Source organism: Zingiber officinale, chromosome 9B (assembly GCF_018446385.1).
Source record: "Zingiber officinale cultivar Zhangliang chromosome 9B, Zo_v1.1, whole genome shotgun sequence".
Classification (NCBI taxonomy): domain Eukaryota; kingdom Viridiplantae; phylum Streptophyta; class Magnoliopsida; order Zingiberales; family Zingiberaceae; genus Zingiber; species Zingiber officinale.
The window spans coordinates 103,838,425-103,862,022 of record NC_056003.1 but is presented as its reverse complement, the minus strand read 5'-3'; the positions used below and the strand labels follow the sequence as shown (position 1 = coordinate 103,862,022).

General features: G+C 38.2%; 2 protein-coding genes across 3 annotated transcripts; both read left to right on the top strand.

Annotated features, from left to right (window-relative positions):
- Positions 1–6,504: 6,504 nt before the first annotated feature.
- LOC122025630 (protein SRG1-like) lies at positions 6,505–7,957 on the top strand. The gene is made up of 2 exons (XM_042584464.1): positions 6,505–7,093; positions 7,181–7,957. The coding sequence occupies exons 1-2, from the start codon at positions 6,573–6,575 to the stop codon at positions 7,758–7,760; spliced, it is 1,101 nt and encodes a 366-aa protein (XP_042440398.1). The 5' UTR covers positions 6,505–6,572; the 3' UTR covers positions 7,761–7,957.
- Positions 7,958–12,438: 4,481 nt separating this feature from the next.
- On the top strand, positions 12,439–23,104 carry LOC122024773 (nucleolar protein 58-like). Of its 2 annotated transcripts, none has more exons than XM_042583466.1 (6): positions 12,439–12,646; positions 15,436–15,596; positions 21,964–22,082; positions 22,341–22,397; positions 22,614–22,685; positions 22,748–23,104. In XM_042583466.1, exons 1-6 carry the CDS (start codon positions 12,465–12,467, stop codon positions 22,784–22,786), a joined length of 630 nt encoding a protein of 209 aa, XP_042439400.1. In that variant the 5' UTR covers positions 12,439–12,464; the 3' UTR covers positions 22,787–23,104. The 2 variants fall into 2 exon arrangements, with proteins under 2 accessions (XP_042439400.1, XP_042439402.1); XM_042583468.1 differs by having other exon boundaries at positions 12,441–12,646; positions 21,964–22,028.
- Positions 23,105–23,598: the final 494 nt, after the last annotated feature.

Below are 23,598 nucleotides of genomic sequence, written 5' to 3'. Positions count from 1 at the left end.
TTCATAGAAAAATATTTTTCTTGATAGTATATGCCCTAAGGAATGTTTACATGAATTTTCATGATTTTTCGAATTTTGTAGAATTTTTTTGGAGTTTCTGAAATTGACTGAAAGTGAATTTCAGCATTTTCAGAGCTTCAATCGATCACCCGATCGACTGGAGTGCCTCAATCGATCGGGCGATCGATTGAGAAGGCATTTCTCGCGAGGCTCGCTGGATTGATCTACCGATGATCCACGCAGTCTGAATCGATCAGTGGATCGATTCAGCTGGGTTCAATCGATTGGGACCCAACTCCAATCGATTGAAATGTTGATTTTGGTTGGGTAAGCTAGAGTTCAGCATTTTTTTAGTCTATATAACCCCTCCTTACCCCTCAAAACACATTTGTATATATTTAGGGGGAGTTTTCATGATAAAAACAAGGATGGATTGGTTAAGGAAGACTAAGTTGAGGTTTGGTTTCAATATTGAATTTTTGAACCTCAAAACTTCTAAATTTGGGTTTCCTATATGTTTAGGGATTCCAAGTCATTGTTGGTGCAATGACAGAAGTTATGTACATATCTTTAGGGGGAGTTACTCTTTAAGGACATGAAAATCTATTTTTCATACACCTTGGAAGGTGGTTAACCTTCCTTAGCATAAATGCTCAAGGTTGAGCATTTTGAATACAATGAGGAGTGGATATCTTCACTGTTTGGGTGTTCATGCTCAAGGATGAGTATTGATGATGAATGAAGGGTATGGGACATTCTTTGTTGAATTAGTTAATGCTCAAGGGTGAGCATTAAAATATAATGAAGGGTATGAGACTTTCATTATCGTGTTGAACACGAGTGAAGTTGTGAACAACGGTGAGTGCCTCTTCAGGGAGAGAGTTTTTGATGTGTGCCAATAGGGGGAGAATGTGTGGTTAAGTTAGGCCTTCATTACCTAAAGAGGGAGTTTGCCCTCTAGGAAAGGGGGAGAATGAAGGAAACCCTCATTCATACATTGGCATGAAGGAAGTTGAGGCTATGGAATTAGCCTAACTTAAAGATATTGTCAAACATCAAAAAGGGGGAGATTGTTGGTGCAATATCCCTAGGTCAAGGTTGACCTAATTGACTAAGCTTGAGTTGGCTCAAGCTTGAGTCTCTATGTTTGAGTTTCGATGTTTGACAATACAGATAATACGTGGAGATTATAGGTGTAATCATCCGATTGGGGAGATTGCTGGAGCAATTCCCCTCTGGTTAGGGTTTGACCAGTCTGAGTTTGAAGAAGAGTCAAGTAGGTCAAGATTGACCGGATACTTGACTGGGAAGTCCTAGTGAGTGAAGCTAGGTAGAAAGAAAAATCCTGGTGAGTGAAACCAGGTGAAAGACCTAGTGAGTGAAGCTAGGCAGTTGGAAAATCCTAGTAAGTGAAGTTAGGTGAAAGTCCTGGTGAGTGAAGCCAGGCAGGTGAAAGTTCCGGTGAGTGAACCCGGTCAGTGGAAAAATCCTGGTGAGTGAAGCCAGGTGAAAATTCTAGTGGTTGAAGCTAGGTGAAAGTCCTGGTGAGTGAAGCTAGGCAGATGGGAAGTCCTAGTGAGTGAAACTAGGCAGATTGAAAGACCTGGTGAGTGAAGCCAGGCATGTGGAAATCTAGGTGGGTCAAGGTTGACCAGACACCTGGTGTTTGGAAGTCCAAGTAGGTCAAAGGATTGATCGAATACTTGGCAAGAGGAAATCTAGATGGGTCAAGGATGACCGGACATCTGGTGGAAGGAAGTTCAAGTGGGTCATGGAGGACCGGACACTTGGCATGAGATGGTAAGTCCAAGTGGGTCAAGGTTAACCGAACACTTGGCGTGAGGAGAAAATGTCTAGATGAGTCAAAAGTTGACCGAACTCTTAGCAGTCGTAAGTCCAATAGAGAGTTGGCATGAAACTAGGAAGTTCGGACGTAGTAAACTTCCGAATGTCATAACTTTTGACTCGGATATCGGAATGAGGTGATCTCGGATGTGAAACGAAGCTAATTTCAAGCTCTACACAGTTTTCTAGGTTTCATTTGATTGGCCAATCCATTAGGGGGTTCAATCGATTGGTTGACGTGATTTCGTGCAGAAAACGTCTGGATCGATTGGATAATCGATCAAAACTTCCCCAATCGATTGGTCAATCGATTAGGAGAGTTTCTGAGTGAACAGTAAGCTCCTGAATCGATCAGTTGATCGATTGAAACCTCCAATCGATCGACCGATCGATTGGAGCGCTGGAAATCGCTCGAGAAACCTTGAATCGATCGGGTAATCGATTCAAGGCGATTCCAGAGAGCACAGAAGCGCTCTGGATCGATCGACCGATCGATCCAAAGCCTCCCCAATCGATTGAGATTCAACCGTTGGCGCAGATAAAGTCGTTGGCAAGCGTGTCTTCGGGACATTCTTCATCTCTTCTCCACGGGCGATCACAGAAACTCCACACAGCGATCCTTTCTTCCTCACTGCCAATTCTTGAAGGTTTTTGGAGGCACATCCAAGTCAAGAGGCGAGTTGCAACAAGAAGAAGAAGAAACTAGGGTTCTATTGTAATCTTGTAAGATTTACTTGTATTTTGCTTCTTTCTTTATTATTGTTGTATTGTGAACTTGTAAGGCTTCTCCGCCTACGGTAGTTACCGTAAAGGAGTATTTTCATAGTGGAGGGTGCGTGAGTGTGTGGATCCTTGAACTAGTCACCTCTTCTTGAGGTGGATACCAAGTAAATCTCTAGAGTTAGCGTTGTTGTGTTGGTTCTTGTATTTTCTGCTGCACATCATCACAAGAAGCAAGCAACGACAAACACGAGATCGCGACGAGCTATTCACCCCGCCCCCCCCTCTAGCTACATTTCGGTCCCAACACCCCCACTCCTCGACTGTTTCAAACACTCACAGGGCTCTACTTTCTGTTCTCTCCCGATCAGCTAACGCCGATCAAACAGGCTCTTAAGGGGCTCCACCCTCCAACTCTGCTAGACACTCTGGGGCACTACTCATCATTCTCTTCCAATCTACTAACCCCGATCAGACAGGCTCTTAAAGAGCCCCACTCCCCATCTCTTCCGGACACTCACAGGGCTCTACTCCCCGTTCTCTCCTGATCGGCTAACGTCAGTCGGACAAGCTCTCAAGGGACCCCACTCCCCAGCTCTGCTAGACATTCATGGGACTCTGCTCTCTGTTCTCTCTCGATTAGCTATAGCCAATCGGGTAGGCTCTCAAGGGGACAGCGTTGTAATTTGCCAGTTGCCTATAAAGCTCCACTCTCTCTTGGGATACTATCATAGCTCATTTAGGTCTCATGAGAAAGTGGACTCCTTATGTTAGGCCCATCTTCTAACTAGAAGCTCAATGAGCCTCTCGGCCCATGATCCCATTTTGCCATTAATACAGCATATGGTTTGTCAGAGAATCAAAAGATCGTATCAATATATAGATACACAATACGCCCTTCCCATACTCATGATGTAATTACTGGATACGGTAGAATCATAGCGATGGGATATGTTGTCTAGCAGTGAGATGATGTCTCATTAAATACAGGGATTGTGAAAAATATTATAAAATGAGGTCCTTCTCTGCTGGTACAGGTATACGTGTGCACACACACAGTCTTATACTTTTTTCTATCACGCCACTACTTTGTTCCCTCTATTTCTGACTTGATGGTCGGAGTAGCTGCGCTAGGGAGTCCTCCTTGGTCGACTTATTGATGGTTTCCCTTCTCCCTTTGATGGTATTTGTAGGTGATTCCCGGAGTTCTTTAGTCGAACTCTTACTCCCAATGAACCTCCATGCCAGTTCACCGATGGTCCACGACTCATCGCTTTACGATGGAATCAACAACTTGTGCATATTCAAAAGTTGATTTTTAGAATATTTGTCTCATTAAGAATTTAAACCTTGATTCCTCTGAGTATATTTACTACAGCATCACAAATCCGAGGACACAAGAGATATGTCTTTGTTCTCATTTGTAAGAAGTGGGAAAAAAACATGGTTTTGAAGCATAACAATACAAGTAGAGAGTGCATCTACTTGAATCTAATAAACTCCAAGTTTCTTTTTGGTTGATCAATAATACTCTTCATTGGTGGAGTTGGACCGCGCAGCAGCGATGAAAGAATCTTCCGAACAGTATCTATGAAGAGTCCCTTTCGATATCGCATCGAGTTTGACCGAAGTTCATGAAATCTACCGATACTATTGGTCTGCCTCCAAGTGCGCCACACTCACACTCACACTCACACTCACACTCACACTCGGAGAACATCTTTAATTGTTTATAGAATCTACCAAGCATGAGTGAAAACACTAGATACCATGGAGGCATGGCCTGGTGGGTGGGTGGGACATGGATGCCAAATGAATACAGATTCTACACCATCGGAGCTCTTTAATTTAGTATGATATTGAGGTGAGTGGGTCTAAAAGGAGCACGCAAAACTTGGATGCTTTGACAATGTGTAGATGCGGAATGATTGAAGATATGAAGATAGTGGACTATACCCTTTACTGCGAGACCATGAACACCGTTCACTCTCCTATCAACTCAAGAGTGCCCTTTGTTTTTTTTTTTTACTCACCCACCGACTGACATAGTTAGTCCATCCCAGAACATTATTACCAATAGATTTGGAATCAATTCCTAACATATGATATGCTTCCCTGCTGTCTAAATCTCTCCTTATACGTGCTGCTATTATTGGGTGAAATCCCCTGTGATTTATCGGCTTGAATTTGATAATTTTAAATATAAATTAAATATTTTTGAATTAGCTCGAAAAGCTCACGAACAGACTTATTTATTTGCACTCCTAATTCAAATCCTCACCTAAATCTAATTTCTGGATCCTATATACATCCATCTTCATATTTTCATTTTCTACTCATCTTTTCAAGTCATAATCCAACATTCAACTAATATAATAAGTGTAACCATAATTTTATAAAATTTTCTTTTAAGTTGAATTACTTTATCATCACAAATAACACTTGACATTTCTCAATTTTAATCATCTCAATTGTATTTATATAATATTTATCAATTTCTCCATCATTTTTTTAAATCAATCCTAAATACTAAAAACTCTGTCCTCGTTTAACTATTTATAGTTTTGTAGTGAAGCCCCCCTTCGAACCCACAAACCAAACCTCATTAGAGATTTTATGCCGTCGATTTGTAGGCAGTCGATGCCTCCTTGTCCCGGCCTGATCTTATTCCACTCCACCATGCGACGACAAGAACTCCTGCTGCATGTCACCAAGGCACTAACGACGGTTGGGAGCTAAGGAAGCAACTGGTTCCCACAATCTTAGTGGGAGAGTAGAAAATTGCTTGCTAGATTCTACGTTGAGATCCCATCGCCTCTCCGTCCAAGGATTTTTGCGGTTACGTCGGCATGGTCGCTCACTGTGGTAAAAAAGGCGAAACGTTCGTCCCAGTGCTTCTATTGTATACCCAACCCAAGGTCATCACGAGAAAAATAAATCACAACATCCGAGCGGACATGTGACGGACAGAATACGAGGATAGGAGATTTGTTCCCCATCTGTCCCGAGGATTGACCATGTCGCCTAATTATGGCAACCAACCTGGATGACCCACGGGGTCAATGGTCGCCCACGTGGCAAAAGGCGATTCGCTCGTCCCCAGCGTCTCCGTCAATCCGTCCCTTGGTCAACACGGAGGAGGTAAATCACGGATGGCTACTAGCCATTAGTACAAATGGCCAAGACATGGGGAAGATTATGCTCGATCACGCCGAATTTCGATCCCAAAACCTCATGTGATAACACTCTATGTTTTAATCATCGCATCGCACCGCCCCGAGGGGACGGTCAGGGGACGGTCAATGGTCGCCCACGATGCAAAAAGGCAGAATCCGGCGCCCCGACGGCCCCCTACGCCTGCCCCATGGTGATGTAGGAGGAGGGTTAATCAGGGTGAATGCTGGGTTGGCAGTTGATGGGTGTTCGAGGCATTTAAACCAGCAGACGGGGATATTATCCCGCATTGCAACTGGCGACACTCGAACCGCCGCGTCATGATGCAAGCATCCCAACAACTAACCAACTGATCCAGCCCCTGGGGGCACGGTCAATGGTCGCCCACGCTGCAAAAGGTTGGAACCGCCAACCCAGCGGCCCCCTCAACCCGGCCCCACAAGTATGAGAGGGAGTAAATCACGGTGAATACGGGCCCAGCTATGATATGGTGGTTTCAGGTGTTTAGCACGGACAGATATTGATCGGTCAATGGTCGCCCACGCTGCAAAAGGTTGGAACCGCCAACGCAGCGGCCCCCTCAACCCGGCCCCACAAGTATGAGAGAGAGTAAATCACGGTGAATACGGGCCCGGCTATGACATGGTGATCTCAGGTGTTTAGCACGGACAGATATTGATGTTCAATGGTCGCCCACGCTCGACCTGGAGAGAGAGAGAGCGCACCAAGGACGGCTGAGGGAGAGCTCCCGGACAGTATATAATGTCGGAGAGGGAGAGGCGCAAGGAAGACAAGAGCTAGTTGAAGCAGAGTAGCCAGCTAGCATTGGTTCCATGGCGTCTACGCTGCTGCCGTCTTCCGACGCTACTTCGGAGAACAAGGTGGGAGACGTTCAGGACATCCAGGAGCTGCGGCGCGCGCAGCCGACGGCTATACCCGCTCGGTACATTCGCGACTCGACCGAAAGGCCTGCGGCGGACGCGGTCCTCGCTTCCCTGCGCGTGCCTGTCATCGACCTGTCGAAGCTGGTGCGCGGCGGCAGGAGGCAGAGCCAGGAAGAGATGGCCAGGCTCTGCTCGGCCTGCGAGGAGTGGGGATTCTTCCAGGTGATCAACCATGGCATAGAGGAGGGGTTGCTGGAGAGCATGGAGACTCTGGCGAAGGAGTTCTTCATGCTGCCTCTCGAAGAGAAGGAGAAGTGCCCGATGGCGCCCGGCACGATCCAAGGCTACGGCCACGCCTTCGTCTTCTCCGACGACCAGAAGCTGGACTGGTGCAACATGCTCGCCCTCGGCGTCGAGCCTGCCTTCATCAGGAAGCCCCATCTCTGGCCTGCAAAACCAGCCTCTTTGAGGTGCTACTCCATTGATCTTTCTCTGTTCTTCCTTAATTCTCCCAAATCCTTCATTTAAGTAGACGATCACAATTCTATCTGTTCCAGTGAGACATTGGAGGAGTACTCGAGCCGCATAAGGAGGATGTGCCAAATCTTGCTGATTCTGATAGCGAGGAACCTCGGGCTGAGCCCCGACTACTTCAACGACATGTTCGGCGAGGCGGTGCAAGCTGTGAGGATGAACTACTACCCGCCGTGCGCAAGGCCGGACCTGGTGCTGGGCCTCAGCCCTCACTCCGACGGCAGCGCGCTCACCGTCCTCCAGCAAGACACGCGCTCTGTCGGCCTGCAGATCCTCAAGGACGGCGCGTGGGTGCCTGTGCATCCCATCGCCAACGCCCTCGTCGTCAACGTTGGCGACAGTATTGAGGTGCTGACCAACGGCAGGTACAAGAGCGTGGAGCACAGAGTGGTCACCGACGAGGAGATGGATAGGCTCTCGGTGGTGACGTTCTATGCCCCGAGCTACGAGGTGGAGCTGGGGCCTGTTCCTGAGCTCGTCGACGACAATCAACCGTGCAGGTACCGGCGGTTCAACCACGGCGAGTACAGCCGCCACTACGTCACAAACAAGTTGCAAGGGAAGAAGACGCTGGAATTCGCGAAGATCCAGACTAGCTACTGACCGAATCTACTGCAATACTTTAACTAGTTATTACCGCACACAACGATGCCTGCAGATAGAACAGAACAGCAGCTTGAATTGTGACATTTTAGTTGGTGTACTAGAAATTAATGTCTGTCGACAGTATAAATGTACAGATGCTGGTAAAGTGTAATATAATTAAGTTAATTATCAGGTTAATTTTGCATATATAATAATGATAATTATACATATTCTAAGTCAGAGATGCTCCCAGTGGACTATGAGTCAAAGCACGTCAGTGGAGGCTGACATTGCTGATGTGGCCCTTCGAGTGTGTCAGCGCAAGACTAAAAGAGGAAGCCTGTGAAAATGCGAGAGAAATGTTGAAGAGAGAAAAGGACAAAAGGCGATTAGGCCGCTAAGGGTGACAGCCATTAGACAGTATACTTAATATTGTTGGTGGTTATGACACAAGGGTGACAGCGCCGTATACCTAACATTATCGACTCGTTGGCCGGATGTTGTTTTGTGCCGGGTTGTTTGATATATGCAGGTTCAACATATGATGCAGTCTAATATAATCCTTCAAATTTGAAAAAAAAAAAAAATATATAATTTTTACTCGAAATTTGGAATGACTCTGTCGATAATCACGTGTAGAATTCAAAAATCTATATTTATTATTATAAAATCATAATAATTTGACCCTAAATTCTACTGTTTAAATTCTTTCCAAAACCTTTTTACTATTTTTTTTATAATTTTTATTTTTGGGGTATTAGAATAATTTTGATATTCTTAATATTTATAGGAGAGAATTTATCTTGATAGTTCTATTTTGAATTAAGATTGTTCAGAACTTTTCTTTTCGAGTAAAATATTTATTTTCGTTACTTACAATATTAGAATTAAGATATGTTAATTTTAATTTCTTTCCTTTTTGGTGAAAGGTCTATTTCTTTTATTTATACGATTTGAAATAAGATCTGTTAATTATAATTTCTTTCTTTTATTTGAGTCTTAGGTTGGTTTATATAAGAGTCCTGTTTAGATGTCGGGAAATTATTCTTTATTCGTAATAAAATTTTTATTGTGGTAAAATGCATAGAATAACGTATTTTCTTCATTTTAGATCCTCAATCTTCCTTTCGGTCCATAGGATAATCATTATCTTACTCAGCGTCATTATTGGAGGTTGAAGTCAAGTACGAAATTGATTGAATAGATTATCGAGTTTCTAGGTCCCTTAGTCTAAATGGGATATCATTAGACTAAGAATGAGTGCTCGGGCAAGGAGACTGGCTATCCTTTCCGAGTTTGAATGGGACATTGTTGGGCGTCAAGTGCTCGAGAGCACGAGGAGATGCCGAGTGCTCGAGAGCGCAAATCTCGAGCGACCTTCTTGAGTTTGAATGAGTTGTCGAACGCCAAGTGCAAATCCCGAGTGACCTTTCCAATTCAAATAGATCATCAGACGCCAAGTGCTCGAGAGATGTCGAGTGCTCAGGAGAGTGTGAAGTCGGGAGTGCTCGGGAAAGGAGATTGACGGGTTAAGGGTATCCACAATGGGAGCTCATTTGGAGCTCCCATGTGGACATGGTGATTAGGGGGGAGCTCCTTCGATTTCTTGGAGGAGCAATTCCATGTTTGCGGAGTCGTTCCTTCAAGTTTTTTTTTAATTAAAATGATTCTTTTTTAATATTTGTTTGCAGAAAAAAGATTGAAATTGAACAATGGCTAACAAATTAACTGTTGAGCAATAATTAATTTGTTAGCAGTTGTTCAACAGTAAAATTTTAATTTTGAAATTTAAAAAAATCAATAAATACATTTTCAATCTTATCATTCTCTTCACTTTCTACTTCTTCCGTCTTCCTTTCCTTCTCTATTTATATTCGAAATGGATCAAAATTTCAATACTTCTTTTACCGATCTTTTGAATTCTTCAAATGTAGAAGAAAATATATATTTTCAAAATACTCACATTCTTCTATGTCTAGTATCCTCATTTTTCTCTCTCACATATAATACCCTTCAAATTTTCAAAATATTTCATATGCTCCATAATATCCTCTAAATTTCCCAAATTCGCAAAGTTCTTAAAAATTTTCAAAGAATCCAAGTAATGTCATCCCAGCTTCATTTGATATGTATCCACCCCAAGATTAGTCAGCTATAGTTAACAAATTTGGGATGTCTTCTCTGCCTTACTTATTTTCTCCTTCTCAACCATCAGTCATGTGTTCAATGAATCAAGAAAGGCTACTATCGACCAATCTATCAGCGATAAAGAATCTCTAACGCCATCAAATGTTCCATCAACTTAGCGGCCACCACACTCATCACAAGAAGAGTGTGAAGTTGAACTGAAGAAAGGTTATTCGAAATGAAGATTTTGATCTCTCGATGAAGACTTGGTCTTTGTGAAGTCATGGACAACTATCAGTACTAACATAATCATTGATAATAACCAAAAGGATCAAGCTTGTTGGAAACATATAGTTGATTACTACAAGTATCAACCCACTGGACTATGACGAGAAGCTATTAGCGACTAAAATCACATTACAATAAGTTTTCGCCGATGGTAAATGAATTTTTTACAATTTATAATAATTTTTATACTCATCGTCAAAGCGGTTGGAATGACGAGAATGTGTTAGAGAACGCACTGAATATGTGGAAAGATAACAACAATAATGAGAACTTTAAGTATATGCATGTGTGGAGAGTTCTCATAGAGTATGAGAAATATGCTCTACAATCAGTTACTCATTATTTTAGCAAGAAGGCAAGGACATTCAAATCATAAGGCAACACTTTAACATCAAAATCCAGATACAAGTATTGATGTATTGATGTGAATGACTTTAAAGTCCATATTCGTCTGATAGGGAAAAAGACAGCGAAGAGGAAGGATAAATCCAAAGTTAGAGAGGGCGACACAATGTAACAAAATATCGACAAAAAATGACATGATATTAAAGAATATCAAATGCAAAAAATGGTCTTGCGGAAAGCTGAGATCTTTCACAAGGATTATAAAATTCTTATGAAGGATACTAGTGAGATGATACCAGGACAACTTCATATACATGAGAAAATTGTTGGAAAAAATTAAACAAAGACATGCCTTGCATAATGTGTTTAACTTTATTTTTATATATTATTATAATTTGTCTTTTTATTTAATGTACCGTAATATTTATGTATTTTTTTTAAATTATTAATGTTATTCTATGTTAGCCATTTATGGATTTAAATTTTATAAAAATTTAATTATATATAATGTAAAATATGAATGAGAGCTGAGAAATATATATAATGAAAAAGTGTGAGATCATGAAAGAGTTGTTGAGAGGTTTTTTTGATAGTGGAAAAATGTGAATGATTCTTTACTTTTGACGTGACGTGAATTTGACAACGAGGGAGCTCTCCAAGAGCTCCCACGATTGTGGATACTTTAAGAAGTGAGTCCAGGTGCTCGAGAGTAACTTCGGTCTTTGGATTCCATCAAGATATATTGACACGACAATTTACCAAAAGACGTATTCAAATTTTTAAATTTACCAAAACGCGCATGCCACTTTATTATTTACCAAATAATGCATCTTTTTTATAGTGTTTTTTCTATTCTACCCTCCTGATTACTTTTCTTTTTATTTTCTCTGTCATTTCTCTCTTCTCTTTCTTCCTATGCCTGCAACGTTTCTTCTCTTCCTCTCCTCTTTTTTCCTCTCTTTTGCACGTCGATTCTACTAAAAACATTTTAACACATTTGAGAAATCGAAATAAACAATGGATAACATATTTGAACTCCCCGCAACTCTAGAAATCTATAGGAAGTGAAATGAGTGCAATCAGAGCTCTCTAGGTTCATTAGTGGATTTCGACCAAAACCTAATAATGAACTTAGTGAGCTCCAATTGCACTCATTTCAGTTCCTATGAATTTCTGGAGTTGCAAGGAGTTCAAATATACTATCCATTGTTTATTTCGACTTCTCAAAGGTATTAAAATGTAATAAGAAAGAATAGTCAAAATTCTCCACGTTGGGCCTGATATGGAATCATCATATCAGATCCAATGAGGGCCTGATATAGAATAATATTAAGTCCAAGTTGGGCCTGATATAGAATGATATTAGGCTCAAGTTGGGCCTGATATATAATCATATTAGGCCTAACTTGGAGAATTTTGACGATTTTTTCTTATTACATTTTAACACCTCTGATAAATCAAAATAAATAATGGATAATATATTTGAATCCTTACAATTCCAGAACTTCACAAGAACTGAAATAAGTGCAATTAGAATTCTCTAGGTCGATCAATGAATTTTAGTTAAAATTCACTGATGGACTTAGAAAACTTAAAATGTTTTTAAAAGAATTGACATGTAAAAAAGAGGAAAAAAGAGGAGAGGAAAGAAAAGAAACATTGCATGCATAAAAAGAAAGAGAAGAAAGAAATGTAAGAGAAAAAAAAAATCAAGAGGATAGAATCAGAAAAGTATTATAAAAAAATTATATCCTTTCATAAATAATGAAGTAGCACATATCTTTTGAGAAATTTAAAAATTGGAATATGTTTTTGATAAATTGTCGATATATATGAATGGATGCTTTTTAGAAAATAAAAAAATGGAAAAAAAGATTTTAAAATGGGTGGCCGGATCGGGTCGGATCGGCTTGCTGGTGGTCGGTCGCGATTATACCTCTTTATAAGATCGGCGCAGGCTGAATGCGGCGGCTGGTGACTCATTTGTCCAACGAACGCGTAATTAGGGATTTTGCGGTGCCAAAAATGGCGGAATCCGAAGAGGCTCTCGGATCTCTCACTGAAGATGAGCGTCGGGCGCTGCGCGGTAGCAAATTTGCGCCACTACCTGCGCCGCCGCCTTCTGCTTTCCATTCGCAGCCTAGGTTAGTTGCCCTTCTTTGTCCTCCTGTTTGCTATATCTCCGGCGATCTCTTCTTTTATTAACGTAGTGTAGAAACTTAATCTAATTTGGTTGAATTAATGAACATTGAAGTGGTCTTTTATCTTTTACAGTATTAAGTGAAAGAAACTCTGGCCAATTCGATCTCTTTAAATCTTGCTTTCGATGAAAAAAATTAAAGGTGCTTGTAGCAATATTGGTTGTCTGTTGTCATCAAGAATCGACCTTTATCCAAATTCTATAATGTTGACTCGGTACTATATGTATTTTATTTGTATTCTTTTGTGTTATCTTAGTATTCATAACAAATGGAAAACGATTCAAAGGGTTTACATATTGGGGAATGCATTTGGTTGGTTTCAAAGCCTCGGCATTTTATTAGAAAGGTAGGGTTATATTATAAACGTTGAAACTGCTGACATTTAATAAGAAATTTCTGTATACCTTATGAAAGAGAATGCCAAATTTCTTAGAAGTAAAGGGAATTAGGTGGATGAAGAAAAGTTGGCGGTAAGTTGCTACCTTGATATTTCCCTTTTTTATATTATATTGTTAATTTTTAGATGAAGTAGCAGTGGGAAATCTAGAAGACAATTTCTGCAATTTGTCTACCATGGATAGAAAAATTGATACTTTCAAAGAGAGACAACAAAAATATATGTCACTTAAAAAGACAGCATTTAAAAAGATGCTTGACTTTGCCATGATGGTCCATGATGAGGACTATTCTTGATTTGGTAGTAGCAGATGCTAAGACTTGGCTCTTTTGTTTACTTATCCATGTCTAATGTGATGATATATAACTTTCTTGTTACAAATAAAACCTTGCATTAATAGAATCTGAAGCTGTTAGTAATGTATCTATCACTGGCTTCCTCCTAAGAGTTCTAGGTGGCGCTAAGTGCTCATTGCATAAGGCCCTACAGAGGGTTCTTTGGAATTTAAAATCAAGTGATAGGAACCATAAAAGTACCAAAGATGTTATATTTACCGAATAATTATTTGCAGTTTAAGTGAAAGTTATTAGACTATCTGTTTAAGTACTAGGATTCTGATTGTTGGTATTCAACACTAGGGGTTGGAAAGGGCAATTGAGAACAGTAAGCATTAGACATATCTAATGCATCACTTTTGATTGAATTTTCATTATTCATAAAGACCTTTTCTCATTATCATCTTCATATTTTTTTTAATTGATTAAATTCTGCATCAATTAGTATAATATTGCTTTTGATGATTAGGCATTTTCATGAGAATTACCTAATAAGTATCTTATAAAATATGGAGGTTTAGGAAAAAAACATTACCACACTATTGTATTTGTTATTTTTAAAAGAAACTTGTGTGATCATAGGAGTGATTATGATAGAGAAGCTCGTTGTATAATATGCTTTCCTTCTCACGGTGAGATATTGTTGCTTTAAATATGAATATACATTGTTTGATTATATACTTGTGTTTTGTGTTGGGTTCTCTTGCTATGTAAAATGATGTATTATTTCTATTGAATTTATTTATGACTTGTTTACTTGTTATTGGTGATTTTTTTTGAATGATCAATATACTTTATTATATATATATATGTTAGTCATTCTTAAAGTTTATATCAATTTAATTAAATTTTTTAATGCCTGCTAGTGCTCTTGCATATCCTTTGCATATTGCTTATGCTCTATGTTGCAAGTTGGCTATATGTCGCCTAAAATTTCTAAAACCGTAACATTTATTTAACCTTCCCTTCCTCTTATAAAGAGGTGACCATAAATGAATTTACCTCAAATTCCAACCATTTTTATTTAATGACTTCAAATAATTCACTAGCTAGGATTTAAAAAGTATTCAGGCAATATAAGGTTATGTGATTACATAGTGCATATATATTATATGGATACATATACAATCTTATTAAAATTATTATTGAACATCAATTGCATTTATAAAAGTGTAAGTTATACAATTATTAATAGATTTAAGTAAAATAATAAATCTATCAAAAATTAGACTTGCCACATGATGATTAACAACAATTGATTACTCCATTATACTTATCAATTTATTCTAGTCAAATCTCTTCAAATCTCATTTTATTGATTTTGTGTACTTGTGGGATACAACAAAAATGAATTGTGTTGCAAAAGCACAAATTCTCGAGCAACAAAGAAAGAAAATTATATTAAGCTGAAAATAAATTAATACAAGAGAAACTTAACCGTTTAATAGATCGGGATTATGACTGAATTTTTAAAAAATATGATTGAGTTATGGAAAAACCTTAACAAATCTAAACAATTCTTTAAAAAACTAAATAAATGAACTGGTAAAATGCTTAATGGTATTAAATCAAAAAACTTGAATTGATTAAAACCCTAACTATGCCATTGGCCCCACAAAGAATTCGATTCTATTGTGTAGGGGAGCAAGATGTTCTGCCAAGTCTTCTGTCACTTCATATAAGTGCGAAGTGGACGATTAAGGGTGTCCCCGTGGAAGATAATTTCACACGTCTTGTTGAATGTTAGCAAATAAGTTGGGTCCCATGTTATTATGATACATGTGTCTTCTATATCTAGGAGCCTTTCTAGTGGACTAAGTATCTTTTAGTGCTTCTATAGGGAGTGAGCATCGTCTGCATATCAATTCATTACAATGGTTTTTTAGATGCAAATTTATCTAGGTTTTGCTTGTCTATTTCTATGCTATTATTTTTTTAGTGATGCTTTCTTGGATAACTCTCACATGCCTGATTATTGGGTGACATTATTCTTCATATAGGTTGGCTCACCCGAATGGACCTATGACAACTAACAAAGCTGCTGCTCTAGCAAAATTCCTTGAAAGAAAGCTTCAACAGCCTGATGGTTTAAGCAGTTTAGATCCTAAACATGTGGAACTTGCTGTAAAAAATGCTAAAGAAGTTGCTGTTCCTAGTAAAGGTGAAACTTTGTTACTGTAATTTGTTGTTCGATGAACTGTTCTGTATATTATAAATTTAAGAAACTTCATAGGACCAGTCACCTTGGTATTCTATCATCAATGATAATCTAAAAGTGCTTTTAAGCAAACCACTCTCTTTCTTGTCAAGATTGATCAAAATGCTTATCTTGAATGCGGACCTTGGGGAGGAAACTAGCAAAAAAGAGAAACACCTTGATGGTTTCGAGTGTCCTTTTAAAGCTTAAGTCACATTTAGTGTTCTAAATGGCGGCTGAGGCAGTCGCCTAGGCGGGAGGCGGGCATCAATTACACTGCTTTTGCCGTAGGCGATGTGGTAGGTAGTCAACGTCAACAACTCACTCTAAACAGGCGGAACCGCCGCCGCCGCCGCTACCCGTGAACGCGTTGTTGCTCGGACGCCTTGCCCGAGCCTGACTCGTCTGGAAGCGTCACCCGAGCTCAACGACTCGTCCAGAAGCGTTGCCCGGAAGCATCACCCGGGTTAGGGCGAAGCGTCCAGGCTCACACGATAAGCCGAAACAGTGCACAATGGTTTAGGTTTTAACATAGGGTTTAATTGAATAACTTTAGATTAATAATTTTAATTATCTCCTAGATATGATTAAGATAATTTAAATAAACTTAATTAAAGCTTAATAAAATTATATATATATATATATAATTAAACCGCCTAGGCATGACCGAGGCAGTAGGCGGTTATTGACCGCCTTGCCACCGCCTATCGCCATTTACAATACTGGTCACATTGCAAGCCAAAATGAAAACTAGTAAATTTGAGTTATATGTGAGGATAGGAGCCTCTACTTTATAGTAAATGACTGGTGATATGATTGATTTACTAAAACATATTAATGTCTTTATTTAACATATGAATGCAATGTTGGACCTTACTTTTTTCTTTTTTATTTGAGTGTCTTGAAGCCCCAATTTTTATGTAGTTGAAAATATTTATTAGTGCCCTCTTAGTCCCTAACCTAAATCTTGGGTTTGCCATCATAATTCTTGTGTACATTTTAGTTAGTGTTGATTGTAAATGTTGGCAAAATATGTTGATCATGGAACTTAAGGGCATGGATTGAAATCCGTTGTTTTGCTTAGCACAATTGAAACATTTCCTTCTTCTAGTCAACTGAAACCGGTTCAGTATCAACACAAGTGTAGGATTAAGGAGAGGGAGAAATGAGATTGCCAAGGTTTAGAAAGATGTGGTAGGCTGGTATCGTGGTGGATTTCACGATGACATAATGTTGTTGTGAGTTTGTGGTGCTCTGATTCTTGAGGGCTCACCATTCTAGCTGTTCTCAGTGGTATGGAATTGTTGAGAGTTCATTGTTCTGTTGCAGCACTGAGTATGTACACCAGTGCGGTCTCTAACACAAATGGTGTGGAGTTGGTCAACTAATGGATGTGGTACGTATAGTGGTGACACTAGTATAGAAATATATTGTTTCGATTAGACATAGGAACTCCGTTAATGGAATGATAACTTAAGGATAGTTTTGTACAACTCTGATACCCTACACACCCGTTCGGTGGGTACCCTCACAGGTCTGGGCACTTGGGTGCACCCCGGGCGCCCCGATGTGCAAAGAATCATGGCATCCAGGGTGCACTCGGGTACCCTGACCTATGAGGGTAGCCCCGAATGGGTGTTCAGGTAACAAAATTTTAGTTTTGTAGGCTTCCTATCATGAAAGGCTTTAGTCACATGTTGATAAGGAGTGGGGAACCTCAACCCTCATGAGGCTTAAGGATATCATTTCCCTTTGGCTTGTATTTTGTCACTAGAGCTTGTTGGAACTCATGGTTTGCATCGTCGAAGTCAATGTTCATAGAATAACATGATGAGAGTGCCCTCACCTGTGGGCTCTAATGAGAGGGGCCTTTGGTCATAATGACTAACATGATATGGTCATTGTGCATAAATTGGACTTGACTTTCCAACTTACAAGGTCACTTTGGTGAACAACAATTGTGATGAATGTTGTATCGGTTATATAATTTAATCGTCACATGAGAGATTAAAGAGGGTAGGACAAAGTGAAGGAAAATGAAATCTGGCTGAAGGAGCAATATAGCAAAGTTCAATTCATTGAACACCCTGTTTTTTTTCTTGATTTAAACTGTGTACTAGAAATCTAGTCATATAACTAGATAAGAAACCAAACATATATAACCATATCATTTGATATTGATTGCCAGTTTTTTTAATAGCGTGTTATGGTAGTGGAACCCACCTTAGGAACAGGGGCGGACTCAGAAATAGTTTAGGGGAGGCGCAATTCATATAAAATTACAAAAGTATAATTTATATCAACTAAAAGACGAGCATAAAAGTTAAAACATTATCAGTTCAAATGTGACCTACAATTGACCTTTATAGTCTTTCATTTTTGATAATAATTTATGATACAATCATTTGATAAGTTACTAAATATATCTTTTTCAATATATGCCACCAAAGAGTCATTTAACCATTGATCACCCATTCTGTTGCGAAGTTGATTCTTGACAATCTTCATAGCTGAAAATGCTCTTTCTATTGTGGAAGTTGCAGCCGACAAAATCAAAGTCAATGTTAAAAGCTTGTAAACCAATGGATATGCTACGCCTCTTATATTTTCCACCATTAGTCGAGTAATGTCACTCAATCCTTTTAAATTTGAAAACTTAATATCTGATCAAACATCTATGATGAAAGTCTGAAGCTGATTTGAGAGTTCTAAAAGGTCAATATTAGAAAAATCTCTTGGATAGAATTCAGCTAATCAAATCAACTTTTAATTGTCAAAAGAAGCAAAAGAATTAGATAGATTTAAGCTAGGAGTTTCAAAAATAAACTCGACCTGAGTTGACTCGAAAAATATCGGGTTCAGATTTGGGATTTTTAGGTTTGGTTCAGGTTCGAGTTAGGGGTTTTTAGGATTGTGTTAGGATCGGGTTAATTTGAATTTAGGGTTTAGTAAGTTTTTTTAGTTAAATAAAATTTTATTTTGAAAATTAAAATGCTTTTATGTATATCAATATTAAGGTTAGTATAATAATGATAAAGTATTGAGATAAAAGTGAAGAATTAATGGGAAAATAACAAAAAAAAAGTCTTTTTTAATCAGGTTATTCATGTTGGTTAGGTTAACCGGGTTTGGGTTTAGGGTTTTCGTGTTGTGTTCAGGTTTAGGTTGGGATTTTTTTTTTTTTTTTTTTTTTTTTTTTTTTGTAAAATCCTTGCTTCAACTCAACTCGAACCCACTTGAATTGACACCCCTAATTTAAGCATGCAACACAAAGCAACAATTCAGTGTTGGTCTCGTTAAATCAACTATTTAGCTCTTGTAATTGCATATCAATGACGATGTTGAATAATTCAACATGGTAATGATGGAAATTTGTCATATCTTCATTTCTACGTCGTGATCCTTCTCGAGCTATAAATGTATCATCCATATTGGGAACATGAATAAAATGTTTCCCACAAAAATTGGAAGTCGCATCCAACAAAGAACTCCACCTATCACCCCTCCTTGATTAAAGACGTTGTTTAGAAAAATATGAACCAATCTCATAGCATTCTCTATGTCTTGATCTTTCCTTGGCAAAGCTTATGGCAACTCATTTGTTATTCCCAACAATAATTGCATCAAATGAAGAGTAATCACAAACTCGAAAGATTTTAGCAAACGAGATGTCTCAAACTTCTTATCTGAAAATAAGCCCTCTTCCACAATTTAATAAGTACATCAACCATAGATGCAAATAATGTAATGAAATCATTTAGAGTTCTATAATGTGATCCCCAACGTGTATCACGAGGATGAGCGAGAGATGTCTCTTGATTCAATCACCATCCACTAAGGATTTCTTCATTTTCTAGACTAGCAATTATTCTAGCAACTTGTGACTTGCGCAAAGTATCTTGTCGCTTACATGAGGCTCCAACCACATTAATAATATCAGAAATTAAATTGAAAAGACCGGTAACAAGTACATGTTTCCTCGCTACTGCCACCAGAGCTAATTGAAGTTGATGAGCAAAACAATGAATGTAATGTGCAGACTCATTCTCTTTCAAGATGAGAGCCTTAAGTCCATATACTCACCTTGCATATTGTTGGCCCTATCATAACCTTTGCCTCACAACATTGAAATGCTCAAACCATGTGTCAAAAATAGATCATCAAGTCTTTTAGTGATTTTGCAGTAGTACTTCTAACATGTTTTAAGACCCAAAAATTGCTCAACCACACATCCACTTTCATCCACAAATCTCAAAACAGCAGTCATTTGCTCTTTTATAGACACATCACGAGAACTGAAAATAATCCATCAACAAACTCTCTAATTATGACTTTTTAGTTGTTTCAAATGCTGCAACCCTCATAATATCTTTTTGAATTTTAGGTGAAGTCAACTTCATATGCTAGGGCTTTTTAAAGTACAGCTCTCCTGACTTCTTTATTATTATCAGCAAGAGATTGCAATAGCTCAACAAAGTCCCCAATTGCTTGAATCTTCAGATTCATTGTGACCGCGAAATGGGAGACCATGATTCATAAGAAATCTGCCGAGTCGAATCCTATAATCAATTTTCGCTTCCTCTGCTTGTTTTAACAAAAGTATTCTCAATATGTTGTTCTTGATTTAGTACGTCTCGATATTTGCTTAAAGCTAAGTTATGAGCACTATTAGGACCCCACATGCTCTCATAACTGTTCTTTATTTTTCCAATTCGTAAAACCCCCGCTAACAAATTTATCACCACCCCTTTCTCCCCACGCTCCTTGAAAAGATAGCAATATAGACAAAACACAACATCCTTAGTAATGCTATACTCCAACCAATCAAATTCATTGAACCATGATGGATTAAATCTTCTTGGCTTGTTATTGAAATCTCTAGTTTTCAATTTATGCTTATAGGGTTGGCATGTGCCTCTTAGATAATACTCTCTTCGAACTCTTTGACGAATATTGGGTTCATAATCCATAATCCTAAGTCTTAGTCCTGGTTCCGACGGAAGATCAATTACATTTGAACCAATATGAAGTTTATCAGAAGACTCTTTAAGACTTTTTTCAACACAAGTTTCTTAACTCCTCAAGTACTCCTTTTTTTAGAAGATGGTGATTCTTGAACATTTGTTTTCTTGAAAAATATCTTTAACATATTACATAGTTCTAAAAAAAATCAAGGCATGTGTCAAGAAATAAGAATACTTAGAATCAATCCGAAATGATAAAACTAACAAATATTCAACAATTAACACTCCAAAACAATAAAAAAGATTTAAGATTACTACTATCAAAATAGATGAAAACTCAAAAGCACCAAATTAACAATTAACACATAAAGAACAATAGATAAATATGATATATGCTTCTAAAATGCCAAAATCAAAAGGCCAAAAGGGGAGCGAAGTAAGGGAAAATGTGATATCTTCACATATCACAAGCTGAAGGAGGAGAGGAATTTTTTTTTTGAGAATAGGGTAAAAGGCTGTTGGCTGAAAAGGATTGGAAAGAGGGTTTTGTGGCTTTTTGTTTTTTAAAATAAATTTATTTTATTAATTACATTTTTAAGGGTATACTAGTAATGTGATACCTTCACAAATCACAACCTTGTGCTTTTTGCTTCTCACAATGCATAGGAGAGGCTTTGACTCCCAATTTATAGCTCCTGCCTCCTTGGGATTTCTGCAGTTGTGTTTTGACACACCTTGGAAATTGGTGAATATTATTAATTATCTTCCCTTTAGGTGGAATCAGCTTGAACTTCCATTTAATCATATAATTAGTCAATTTAAACCATTTTGCTTGCATCTTTATCCTGTATCCCCATATTTCTATGTTGATGTTTTTTGTTAATATTTTACTGTATCTGTGTCCCGGACTGAAGATTTAAAGTTTATTTTATGCTCATAGGTAGTTGAAGCATTTGTCTTTGTGCCTCTACAGTTGAATGGAAATATGAAAAACAAAGTTGAATTATTTTTCAGCATGTTTGTGTTTTTATGCTACCACATGCGTGTGTATATTTGAATTCTGATTTTACGTTTTTGCAAGAAGTAATATGCAGAAGTCTGCACATCTACCTTTTCTTCTTGCTGTTTCATCAGCTCAAGTTTATGTCGCACTTCATACAATACTGCTTTTCTGAATATATGAGAATTCTATGCTGCTTTAGTTAGTTTTATATCTTGGATACCTTCAAATATTCTGAAAATGGGTTGTCATGTATAATAAGGAACTTATCGAGTGGAAAGACTGTTAATAGTACTTCTAAAATTTGAAACATTTTTTATATGCCTTAAAAATACTAACGATTCTGTTTCTGCTGCTGTTATTAAAGGTACATCTTCAGCATTCAGAAGTAAAATAAGGCATGTTGCTTCATTTGAAGATTCAGACTCTGAGGTCTTTCAAGTTCCTTCGTGGAAAAAAACAACCCAAAAAGGGCCTGATATTGATGTACACCTGAAAGTTCCTTATTTTTCAAAACTCCTTATTGCAGCCTCTTAAAATCACATCTTTATGCTAAACTGTGGCATGTTATGATGTTTGAGGGGTAAACTTGAGATGCTTTAGGGGCTCTAATAGGGAGTTCAGCAAAATGGGGGCTTTGTTTGTGTAAATCAACATCAGGGTCTTGCTATACCTGTGTAACAAAACAAATCTGGTACAAGTTCACTGTCTATTGTATAAATATTGTGTGTTTGTAAATTGCAGACTTTTGAAGAATTAGATAGAGCAGAAAAGAAGAAGAAAAGAAAAAAGACAAAAAGGGTAATTCACTTTTTCTCCTCTTAATGCTTATTAGACTCTTCTCAATCAGTGATAATGAGAATCTGAACACCGAGAGGATTGCTTGACATTACATCCCTATTCTGGAAAGTAAAATTTGGCATGCAGTTTCCTTTGAAGACTGGTCGTATTCTTGATTTTTCTATTTTTGTTTAAAGAATGTCCAAATTTGGTTGTCTGTGGTTCTATGGATTACAGGAGTTTGAAGCGGATAATGCAGAAGAAAAGAAAAAGAAAAAGAAGAAGAAGAAAAAGGAGAAGAAGAAGAAGGTAATTCCTTTTCTCCCTTCCGTTTCGTTGATTAATCTTTCTTATGTTCTTTTGAATAACAGGTTTTACGGAGCCCCAAAACTCACAAGACAGGAAAATGAAAGAAGCTCAAGTCGTGACTCTTACTTTTCACAATCTGGCTAGGAATGTTGCATTTGCCTACAGTCGCCGGATCAAAGACAGCAATCAATTGACAGCAGTGGATTTAAGATAACCATTGGGAGCCTCAATCACAACATGTTACAGAATATACTTTGCAGGTTGTAGAAAGTGGAAACATATGCACAATTAATGTTTGGGTTTAGGCGTTTATCTGGCAACTTTATGGAGCCTATCAAAAAGTTTTAACCTTGAGTAGGGTTGTAAGAAACCTGTTTATTCAAAGATCTCACGTCAATCAGTTCCAAGTATTTATGAAATGTTGTCATGCAAGTTATTTTGCCAACTTTAAAAGTTTGAATTGTATGAAGCAAATATTGCATTTCTAAATAGTCATATATTACAGTTCCAAATAATAATGCACTATGATAATATATGATCTTAACTATAAGCAGAAATTAGTTGCTATAATTGTAGTAGAGTATTTTTATAAATAAAAAAGATCGAGAAGAGACGTCTTTCCGTTGAATTCTTGTTAAATTCATAAGTTACAATACAGCATTTGGAATGTTACTATGTTAGTATTGGCTAGAAGACATTACACAACCTTGCTTTTAAATCAAGATCTATTGATTATTGTGTTTTTGAAAGACAGGAAGTCAGGAAGTCAACTGAAGCTGTACATGGCAATATATAACACCCGTGCTGCATGCATTGCAATTTGCATGGGCCATGCTTTTCCTATACACACACAGTCACACGCATATGCTTTAATCGCTTGCAATTTGGAAGATGAATTGGATTCTTCCCATAG